Genomic DNA, 11,113 nt, shown 5'->3' on the forward strand with positions numbered 1-11,113 from the left:
CACAAATTCCTCTGTGATCTATTTACTTTGTTTTAGTCTTGTAAAATTTCACTTCAAGAAAAATACCTGACTCAATTCAGTAACATGACCAGAAATAGTAGCTTTTCTTTTATTATCTTTTCTTAAAAAGGCATTTCATCATTTCCACATCATGATGCTTTGAAATAATATACAGTCAAAACATCTTAACAATTAACTTAAAATAAACAAAAACAACAAAATTCAACATCACCCAAATATTATGTTGCAACATAAAACTGCCAACACCAAAATGCTCTGCATTTTTACATGCTGACCTGAAGCAGCGGTGGCTTTCATAAACAAACTGTTGAACAATACACGAGAACAACAATGAGTTTAACTCGGTTGGAAACTCTAACTGACTGCATGAAGACCCAGTGTAACGACTTTGTTGCAAACCACCAACCAGCATGTGATTCCCACTCCACCTGAAATGAAAGAGCAGCTCTGTCAGTGAATACATACATTTTAAGAGAGGCAATGTGTGACATATTGTAATCTATACATACAACACTACCAGTCAAAAGTTTGGACACACCATCTCATTTAATGTTTTTTCTTTATTTTCATGAATATTTGCATTGTAGATTCTCACTGAAGGCATCGAAACTATGAATGAACACATATGGAATTACGTAGCAGACAAAAAAGTGTGAAATAAAACATGTTTCATAATTTAGATTCTTCAAAATAGCCACCCTTTGTTTTGATTACTGCTTTGCACACTCCTGGCATTCTCTCAATGAGCCTCATGAAATGGCATGTTGCTGTGGTAGCCTTGCTGGTTCAGTGTGCCTTCAATTCTGAATAAATCCCCAAAGTGTCACCAGCAAAGCAGCCCCACACCATCACCCCTCCTCCTCTATGCTTCACAGTGGGAACCATGCATGTAGAGACCATCCGTTCACCTTTTCTGCGTCGCATAAAGACATGGCAGGTGGAACCAAAGATCTCATACTTGGACTCATCAGACCAAAGCACAGATTTCCACTGGTCTAATGTCCATTGCTTTTCCTTAGTAGTGTTTTTTTTTAGCAGCTATTTAACCATAAAGGCCTGATTTGCACAGTCTCCTCTGAACAGCTGATGTAAAGATGTGTCTGCTACTAGAACTCTGTGTGGCATTCACCTGGGCTCTAATCTGAGGTGCTGTTAACTTGTGATTTCTGAGGCTGGTGACTCGGATGAACTCAGCAGCAGAGGTGACTCTTGGTCCTCCTTTCCTGGGGCGCTCCACATGTGGGCCAGTTTCGTCGTAGCACTTGATGGTTTTAACAAGTGCACTTGGGGACACATTCAAAGTTTTTGCAATTTTCCAGACTGACTGACCTTCAGTTCTTAAAATAATGATGGACTGTCGCTTCTCTTTACTTAGCTGATTGGTTCTTGCCATAATATGAATTTTAACAGCTGTCAAATAGAGCTGTCAGCTGTGTACCAACCTGACTTCTGCACAACACGACTGATGGTCCCAACCCCATTAAGAAGGCAAGAAATTCCATAAATAAACCCTGACAAGGCACATCTGTGAAGTGAAAACCATTTCAGGTGACTACATCATGAAGCTCACTGACAGAAGGCCAAGGGTTTGCAGCACTGTCAACAAAGCAAAGGGTGGCAACTTTGACGAATCTAAAATATGAAACATGTTTAGAGTTATTTCACAATTTGTTGTTTACTACATAATTCCATGTGTTCATTCATAGTTTTGATGCTTTCAGTAAGAATCTACAATGTAAATAGCCATGAAAATAAAGAAAAACCATTAAATGAGAAGGTGTGTCCAAACTTTTAACTGGTAGTGTATATATTATTTCAAAATTAATATAAATGAAAGGAATGTCTTATGATTAATGTTGACTCAATTTATGTTGTATTACAATAAATATCAATATGATAATATCCAATATACATTATATTTTTATAGATGAGTTGTTCTGGATATATTATTTGTGAAATATATTCTGTCAAATATGAAGAACACATTGATTACCTGCCACTCCGGTAGGGAAGGCCACAAGGCGCTCCACAGGGGCGATCCATTTACTGGGGACCACCGTCACTGGATCAGAGTAATACTTCCATATCAAGGAGATCATCACAGCAGCCTGACAGATAAAATAATTTGATTTTGTCGGTATATAAACACACAATTGGGTATTTAATTGGCTTGTTATTATCCTAACAAGTGTCACGGTAAAGTGCTTGAATAGCATTAACTGGATGTTTTGGATCAAATAGATGGTTCATAGTTCCGTTGTAAGTACTGATGTAGTTCTGTGTGGGTCTCATAGTTACTTAATGCATTTGTACTTTAACATAAAATGTCCACCTACCTGCAGTATATAGAAGACAATGTTCACAACCCATTTCATTTTGGCTTGTTGTGCTGTTCTTGATTTCACTGCAAAAGTGAAGAAAACAAACAAGTTTGAGACTCAATACACTGTTTTCTTGTGGTCATGTTGACTTCTTTAATAATATCCCAGTGACATGAAGTCTGATAATCACATTAAATAGCAAGTTCCTTACTCTTCTTCAGTTTAACTGCTAAAAAAGCAGCGATTCAGAGCTCTAAAAGCAGGCAAACATCTATTCTTGTATATTCTCAATTACTGGGTTTCAACCAGTCACAGGGTAACATGGCATGTATCACAACAATGTGATCTCTGTAAGAACTGACAGAGAAGACTGAAAAAAAAACCATATTGCTATATAGCATTAAGGAAATCTTTCATTAAAACATTTCAAACAGTGAAGAGTTCCTCTTAATGAACACAATGGTAGAGACTATGATCATAAGTGTAATAGATCTAAGAGAAAAATGATTGGTTGTCACTTATTGAAGTCATATGGAGTACGACATGGGCAGTTTAGCTTGGTCATGGGAGATTCACACTGTCAGTCGGAGAGGTATTGGTGATCACAGTATCTGAAACAGCTTTTGTTCTGCCGTGCATGTTCATGAAACCTTAATTCTGTTTACTTCGACTTCCTGTCTGTGCACGCGATAATCCCGAAGCTGAAGTTGAAGGACCGCAACAGGCAGCAGCTGTTCCCACTGCACACACAGTAAGTGTGTTATCCAAAACCTCCTGCCACTTCCTGTGGTTGGTGGTTTCACTGTGTCAGTCTGCTGTAGTCGGCATGCACAGGTGTGGAACTTACAATATGTGTTTAAAGTGACAGAGCAGAAACTGTGGACCAACAGAGGGTAGACTACATAGCAGTAACGCAAATTAAAAAAAAAAAAAAAAAAAGTCCAGTCCAGCAAGAAAGGCTATGTTTCTGAAGCTTATGTTCATTTTTTGTCAAGTGTCAATGTTGATTAAAAATTTAGAGGTCATAATTTGGGGGATATTGTTGCTAGATGGCCCTGATGTTATGAATTTAGCATGATAGAAGCTTCATAGTCTGTTGTTATGGTACTGAACTTGATTTTTGGGGCTCCTGTCACACGTTGCTCACAATAACTACTTCTGTCTCTCACCATGTGTTTTCAGCTTGTCAGTCATCTTGTTGATTTTGCGCTCCAATCTGGCGTATCTGGCAAACTCATCCATCATGCTGATGGAGGACTGCTCCTTCTTCATCTCCTGGACTTCGGCCCTCATCTCACTCTCCTGCTCAGCATCCTTCTGCACCATCTTTGTGAGCTTAAAAGAAGAGAAATTATAAGAGTTTAATTATGAAGCGATAGATACCCTGCTGGAAAAACCAGTATAGACCAGCATAGCTGGTGACCAGACCAGCAGGACCAGCATATGTTGTGTTTTGGTGCTAGTATGCTGATGACCAGGATCCCATGCTGGTGCGGGTATGTTGATGCTTTTGTATGTAGACAAATTATTCACTTCTTTCAGATGCTGAGCACACATTTGTTAAAATCCAATAAGATTAGCCATCAAGCTGACAGGTGTGGCATATCAAGATGCTGATTGAACAGGACTCAGGCACAGGAGTTCCCTGCCAGCATGGGCAGGGAAACTTCCCATGCTGGTTCATGGGATGCTGGTGACCAGCATACCAGCACCATCATGGGATGCTGGTGACCAGCTTCATCGGTAACATCACCAGCCAGGACCAGCTTCATCATGCTGGTCCACCAGCTAAACCAGCAGCAAATCAGTACTAACCAGCATATGCCAGCATGGAAATCGTGCTGGTCTATGCTGTTTTTTTTTTTTTTTTCAGCAAGGTAAGTCCTGTTCATGAGGGCAGAGGCTCAATCACACGGTTCCCAGACAATAAAAGAGGCAATCAACCACAGATAATCTCTTGCACACAGTTCTAGGCTACAGATTGACATTTTGGTGGGCTATCTTTAGCATTAACGCTAAACTGTAAACATACACATTATTAATGTTAAAGTCGGCCCCTTGATCAATGGTACAGCACTAAAATGTGTCCCCCCTTGTGTGTGTGCGTGTGGGTGTGTGTACCCACACCAGGTTCTCGGGAAAACCCCACCCTCTGACTGCAGCTGAACAGTTGTTTCAAGCTAGCGAGCTTTCCATGTAGCATCATCCATTAGCTTTGACTCGCAGTGAGCTATGCTAATCAACGATGCTCTGGGCAACAAGAACGGCACAAACACTCCCGACAAATAGTGGCAACACGCACCTTGAAGGCAAAAGACACAGTACACTGAAGCAATAGCCCCTACTTACGAACGAGGATATGCTCGGCAGGAGTGTTTTCATGAGATTGCACAGAAAAACCGAGCCCAGCACTAGGAACCACGCATAGCCGGCCGCCATGTTTGTTCCTCCTCCTTGTTGCAGCTGTGGAGCCGCTGGTCGACGCAGCAGCGCACTTACACAACAAATAGGCCAGTCATGTTTTTGCTGGTAATGGCTACAGGCGAAGAAAAGCTAATTATTTCATAAAAACGCAACGCCAGTTCTCTGATTGAGCCCAGTGTATCACAAGATAGAAAGTAGCTATCTTAGATTTGTTGCTTTTGTGGTCTATCAATAATGTAATTGTTACTTTGTAAGACCCTCAGTGCCTGCATGCAGGGGGACTTTAACAACAACAAAGACAAACACATCACACAGCCTGGAAAATGCGACATTTGGAGACGAGACCGTCTTCCATCACATTATCGCGTGTTATCACGTACATTTATTATTTAATACCTCATAACATTTACATGGTTGCCATGCATTTTCCCTATCCTGGGAACAGCCCGTGATAAGAAAGTGAGAGTTGGCTGGGAAGGACTGATTGGCACACTGTCCTGCCCACACAGGTAAGATGTTATGGTTCAAAAATGTGTTGCCTCCACGTTAAAGCCAATCACTGGAAGCAAGGGGCGGGTGATACGTCCTTCTGGTAGGTTGGTAGGATAAGGGATAAAATATACCAAGGAGGGGATCCAATCCGGTTCGAGCTAGTTCTAGTAATGGTCGGACGTGTATGTTAAGTTACAGACTGTTCTGGAGGTGTAGGCTGAGGTGTAGGTCTGACTCACTATTAGTTTGCTGAACTGTAAAAGGCCGTAGTGTTCCTTTTTTCGTTTCTTACCTCTGCCGCACAACCTAAACAACAATGGGAAGGAAGAAAGTAAGTTAAAATGTGTACATATATGCGGAATGTAATACATACGGCTTATTTATTAACGAGTTAAAAATGCATGAAGTGTATGTCTTTGTCGATAAAATGTATGATTTCACACTGCACGAGCTGTATTGTAGCATTAGAAGCGCTCGCCACAGTGCGTCCATGCGCATGCATGCATGAGGTCCACCTTTACTGTGCTCAGGTCTGTCGTGTCCACCCTGTTGATACAGGGAAGTGGCGCCTTTTTACTTAGGACAGAGCACCGTGCGTTTGCACCGAACAACTTCGGCGATTAGCACGGCTTCGCTTAATGCGACTAATCGGCGGCCCGTCCGCTGAAAATGTCCACCTGGTCGTGGGTTTAACGATAATTAGCCTTCTCTGTGCGCCCGGATCAAACAAAGAGCTGTAACCACCGTCGAAGAGCAGGTTGCCATTTCGAGGAAATTCCCTCACCGATTAAATCGATTCTTGAATTTTCGAGCTCATCGGGCGACTTTGCATTTGGGATACGTGGAGTTGTTTTGTGCCGTGTTTTTTTCTTTTCTTTTTTTTTTGCAGCCCAACACTGTTGAGATTTTGACCTCAGTGCCTGTGCGCACTTTAAAGCTTGGCTTGAGGTGTGCAGCCTTTTCTTTAGGCGAGCGTCATGGCAGCTGGAAGAAAAAAAGGGGGGGGAAAACATCGAAAAGACAGCGACACATCTGGTCGTGCATGCACACCTCGTTTATTACCACATTGGGGAAGTTGTTTTATTGAATAACTCGTTCGGAGCTTAAAGCAAAGATTTGCGTTTGCTGATGCACGGGAGCGCGTGAAGAGGTGGGGCGACACTTCCCTCTTGTTCAAGTCGCCACCATGCTTACTTAAACATATCTGTGGCCACGAAGTAACGCACTACTTGGCTTGGCGGGAATAAACAAGAACTCCGTGAACCTTTTTTTTCTTCCCATAAAGATAATTTAGAAACCGTCGGCGTTCCCTCCCCACTGTAAGGTTGCATAATTTCTTTGTGACTTAAGGGGAGGGAGAGGTGCCCATCCCCCCTTTGCACTACACACCCACTTCAGCTCACTCATGAATGGTTGTTATTCCTCCTTCTTTATTAATTTGTTTTCCCTCTCTGTCTCTTACAGTCTGCTGGTGGCGAGGCGAGTGCAGAGGTTGGTATTCAAGCTTTTGAGCCCCACACTGGTCCATATGGACCCCAACACCCCTGCTTAGACCCAAATGAACATTTTGTTCTACTTTCAGTCAGGACAAAAGAGAGGGACTTGGTTGAATCAGAGTGGCTTTTTTAAGTTTAGTGCAGTCCACTTTAATCCTGCAGGTGAAAACAAATGTTGTAAGATCAACTGTGTAAATCAATTTGTTTTTAATTTTCAAGTAATGACCCCCACTGTGGACAGGTTATAATGAGGCATGTGGAGCTGCACCACCTATAGGGGGCGCTGCTAAATATGCAACCCAAATTGCCTGATGCCCTGATTTAAACTAGCACTTCCTCTGTCTGTGGCTTAGAAATTATCACAAGAACACATGTATGTTGATTCAGTAGCATAAACACTATACTTGCAATATTTCACCTCTGCCCCAAACAGAACGTTAATGTAAAGACACATTTCCAGAGTTCCCTATTGAGTGACTTGCATAGGGATTAGTTTCATGTTCTGTTTCATCAAGGTGCTTCAGTTAATTCTGTCAAAGATTATGACTTGTGTATAAATTACGAGTTTAATGTATTTAAATTGTCAACACGGTTTAGACTTAAACATAAGTCTGGCTGTAATTTGGGTTTCAAAAGTTGATGCATGTGGAGGATTTGTTTAATTAGTTTTTAAATGGATGAGTTGCATACTAGCACACTAGCACCCACACTAGCTTATTCTGACATATTTGTTCATGACAAAACAACCAGATATTCAACGAAGACGTGCTAGTTTGCGGATAAATTGTGTCTTCTATGGGGTGACTGTTATTCTTTATTGTGTCTATCAGTACTTTCAAATGGCTGAACTAATATCTTGTATCTTCTACAGCCACAGAGAAAGTCTCAAAGGTTGTCATCGGTAAGTCCTGCAAAGACAATGACTTTTTTTTTTTTTTTTTTTTTTAATGCATATTTTGATGACATGCTCTGGCACATATTTATAATTGTTTTTGGTTGGTTTTTTTTTTCTACAGCAAAAAGATGTGGAGCCAAAACCACAGCCAGAAAAGAAAAAGGTAAAACAATAAGTGCACAAGACTATCACTTAAAATGCAATGTAATACCCTTTCTTGCATGTTTCTGATCAAATATTCAATGCTGCTTGTGTTTTTTGTTTTGTTTTTTGACATGATAGGCAGCACCTGCCAAAGCCAAAAAGCAAAAAGAGGTAGTCAAGGCCAAGCCAGAGGAGAAGAAAGAAGAGCCTGAGGCAGAAAAAGAAGAGGCTCCTGCAGAGAACGGAAAAGCTGAGGAGGAGGTATTAAAATGTTGCCTCTTCATCACTGCTGCCACATGAAAAAGTCTGTTTGTCGTTTTGTACTGAAGTAATGTTCAAGGAGAACCAGATTGTCAAATTATGTTTTCTCCCTCCTGCAGCCGGCAGCAGCAGATGAGGCAGAGGAAAAGGAAGGTGACGCAGAAGAGGAGGAAAAGGAAGCAGAGTAGTTTTGACACCCTGAAACTCACATGCCAACGCTCCATGTACCTCTTTTCTTGTACAATGCAGAGATTATTTTTTATCTACTATTTTCATAAGACAGCAATGTTTTTAGGGACATGATTGCAGAAATGCATTTTAAAAAATACTACAAATTCCATTTTTCATGGCTTCTGTGAAGGGAAAGTTTCATTGGGTTTTTTTTTTCCATTGTACTTGTTTTTCTGTCTTTCTGGCTTCTTCTTTTTGCCTTCTTTTTTTATTTTATTTTTTAGGTTGTAGTTTTCTGCATGACATGCAGTCATGCCTATATCAGGAATTTGATGTTCAGCTCCGGGAGAGTTTACCAAGACATTCCCGAGACGTCTTGAGGTTATTTGTAACCTGTACTGTTTTGGAATTTAATACATCGTAATACTGTGTGTTTGATAGGGAATAGGATGATTGGAAGTTTGAGAGTTGTGCTCTGTGCTAAATAAATCTTGTTCGTAACGTTCATTTTAAGTACTGGAATTGGTTGGGTTGATTCTTTTTTTTTTTTTTCTTTTTTATGCAGTCATTGTTGGTATGTTAAAGGATGGTTAAATTGATCCATATATTCAGCTGTGAACGAAAATGCATTACCGAGTTAAACATACTTGTCATGCTATTTTAACCTCAGTCAACAAAATGGATTTGCCACAGATTTGTGGATATTCATTGTGATTATGGGGTTTATCTACCAATGTACAGTTTCCTTTTTTTTAAAAAAAAAAAAAAAAGGAAAAGAAAAATGTTTTCTTTGTTACGAATGGTATAAAATGCCAATAAAAGTGGGAATTTCTCAAGTTTTTGTCATCAATTTAAAAATTGTATTTCCTCCTGTGGGACTTGACGGCTCTCATTTCAGATGCTCGTGAGTCAGATGCCTTTTTAACCATTTGAGAGAGCTTGATGAAAAATATAACATCGGTTTTTAAATGTGACTTTTAAACTGTAGGGGCAAATGTTGTATGTTAGGTTGATGGATGCAAAGAATATATCTTGGATGTTAATCGAAGATGTGATTCGTCAAATGTCCAAGTAAATGAAATGCGTGAGCTCTGTGAATATAGTTTTGCTGGTCAATTAAGATGAATGTTGCATGAAGTTAAATGATGGCAGGTAAACTTGTACTAAAGGGCTTTATGTCCATAGTAACTAATTGTCATGTAGTTCTACAGGCAACACACATAATACAGTTTTAAAATCCTAGTTTGAAATTGTAAGCATCATCATTTCTCAGGAGTAAGCAGGAAATGTTACATGTCACATAAGAGCTTGCACAGTATCAGTAGCAGCTGGATAAATGTGCTCTAGGCCAAATACAAAAATGAGCTGCTGGGTCCTGATTGACCTTCCACTCTGTGTAATGCACAGTATAAGTAATCCTATATTATCTAGTCCCAGTTTCTGTGTGCTAATTTAAATACATTTAAAGAAATAATAGATAAGGGATATCCATCATGTAGGCATTATGTCTGCCGAAATTATGAACCACCCTAAATCTATTACATCAGTTGACGTTGTTCTACTTAGCATCTTCCCATTTAACCAAAGATACATAATTATCAAACCACTGGCAGACAGTGAAGCTTTAGGTCACTGAGTGGCTTGGGGTATTTGCTTTGCCCACTTGGTACCAGGTTAAATGGGGATCCAGAAGAAAATACGATCTCTTTTAAATATGTCAATTTCTATTGATGCATTACACACTAATCTAACAAGTATTATTGGCTGTAACAACATCCTAGGTGATTTCCAACCTTGTGACCTCTCACTACAGGTGTGGACCTAAGCTGCTGGCATGAACTGTAGGCTGTAGATAATTTTGTGTTAAAGTTTTGTTTTGTTTTGTTTTTTTGTTATGTTTCACCTGTGTCCGTTTTTTTTGTTTTGTTTTTTTTGTGTGTGTGTTTGTTTGTTTGTTAGCAGGATTACACAAAACCATAGAAAAAAAGACAAAACTTGGATGGATGATGGGTCTCAGCTCAGAATAGAACCCTGTTATTGTTCAGGATCTTGATGAAAAGAATCAAGCGTATTTATGCTGGTATGTATGAGTGCCTACAGAAAGGGACTGGTGGGCCTTGGCAGAGGTATGCAGTCTACTGAGTGCCATTCTAGTGTATTGCCATAATCAATAGGTAGCTCTGCAAATGTATCTTTGGCAATATGAACCAGCGAGAAAGACCAGGCAAAAATGTTCTGTTGCCGAAGTTCCTAGTTTTCCAAAACACTATAATGGCAGTTTGGTTGTATTTAACAATGAAACCCAGGAACAAATAGGCCTGCTCATACTGAAATGATACCTTAAACAGCCTCAACAAATCATCCACAGGCTTATATAGGCAACCGAGAGAGACTGGGAAGGTCTTATTTTTCATGTCACTTTACAATCCCCTCACATGAGGCCCGGAAATATGCAATGAATTCATGAAAAAGTCTACTAATTGTTACATATAGCCCCTTGAAGGAAAGACATACATTTTAATCCATGGCAGTTTTGTGAACAACTTTTCCAACAATTAGAGCCGATTCTGAAAGAATTTCATGTCAAGGACCCCTTAACTGATGAAAATTAGACCACGGATCCCCATTAGATTAGATATTAGCTTATATATGTTTTATCATCAAACCTATGACCACAAAAGTCATACATTCTGTTGTTGGGGTACTAAAGGATAAACCTTAAGTAAAAATAAATTACCTCTGGAGGCTCCCAGAGCCTACTAGAAATACTGACCTGTAGGATATCCAATAAGCTCTGAGAAGGTACTCTAGTTTTCATGGAAAATTAAGAATGTTAAATTCCGAAGCCAAATTGCGGTCACTTTTCCTTCTGAGCAATAGAAAGCATC

General features: G+C 40.0%; 2 protein-coding genes across 3 annotated transcripts; one reads left to right on the forward strand and one right to left on the reverse strand.

Moving 5' to 3' along the window:
* Positions 1 to 80: 80 nt before the first annotated feature.
* Positions 81 to 4,967, reverse strand: get1 (guided entry of tail-anchored proteins factor 1). 2 transcript variants are annotated; one of them, XM_037120856.1, is made up of 5 exons: positions 4,692 to 4,967; positions 3,512 to 3,677; positions 2,358 to 2,425; positions 2,015 to 2,129; positions 81 to 449 (listed from the first exon to the last, which is right to left on the reverse strand). In XM_037120856.1, exons 1-5 carry the CDS (start codon positions 4,779 to 4,781, stop codon positions 376 to 378), a joined length of 513 nt encoding a protein of 170 aa, XP_036976751.1. In that variant the 5' UTR covers positions 4,782 to 4,967; the 3' UTR covers positions 81 to 375. The 2 variants fall into 2 exon arrangements, with proteins under 2 accessions (XP_036976751.1, XP_036976750.1); XM_037120855.1 differs by lacking the exon at positions 4,692 to 4,967 and adding an exon at positions 3,771 to 4,220.
* A 444-nt stretch (positions 4,968 to 5,411) lies between these two features.
* Positions 5,412 to 9,061, forward strand: LOC119032042 (non-histone chromosomal protein HMG-14A-like). Its single transcript, XM_037120857.1, has 6 exons — positions 5,412 to 5,589; positions 6,723 to 6,749; positions 7,626 to 7,655; positions 7,771 to 7,812; positions 7,932 to 8,054; positions 8,174 to 9,061. The coding sequence occupies exons 1-6, from the start codon at positions 5,575 to 5,577 to the stop codon at positions 8,240 to 8,242; spliced, it is 306 nt and encodes a 101-aa protein (XP_036976752.1). The 5' UTR covers positions 5,412 to 5,574; the 3' UTR covers positions 8,243 to 9,061.
* Positions 9,062 to 11,113: the final 2,052 nt, after the last annotated feature.

Source organism: Acanthopagrus latus, chromosome 2 (assembly GCF_904848185.1).
Source record: "Acanthopagrus latus isolate v.2019 chromosome 2, fAcaLat1.1, whole genome shotgun sequence".
In the NCBI taxonomy this organism is placed as follows: Eukaryota; Metazoa; Chordata; class Actinopteri; order Spariformes; family Sparidae; genus Acanthopagrus; species Acanthopagrus latus.

Excerpts from the sequence above, each read along its gene's own strand:
- get1 (XM_037120855.1), bottom strand. The coding sequence starts at position 3,899 with ATGTGTGCTCAGCATCTGAAAGAAGTGAATAATTTGTCTACATACAAA. Across the intron at positions 3,678-3,770 it reads AACATATGCTGGTCCTGCTG|CTCACAAAGATGGTGCAGAA; the intron begins GTCTGGTCACCA and ends TCTTCTTTTAAG. Across the intron at positions 2,130-2,357 it reads TTGTCTTCTATATACTGCAG|GCTGCTGTGATGATCTCCTT; the intron begins GTAGGTGGACAT and ends TTTATCTGTCAG.
- LOC119032042 (XM_037120857.1), top strand. Across the intron at positions 6,750-7,625 it reads GTGGCGAGGCGAGTGCAGAG|CCACAGAGAAAGTCTCAAAG; the intron begins GTTGGTATTCAA and ends TATCTTCTACAG. Across the intron at positions 7,656-7,770 it reads AGTCTCAAAGGTTGTCATCG|CAAAAAGATGTGGAGCCAAA; the intron begins GTAAGTCCTGCA and ends TTTTTTCTACAG.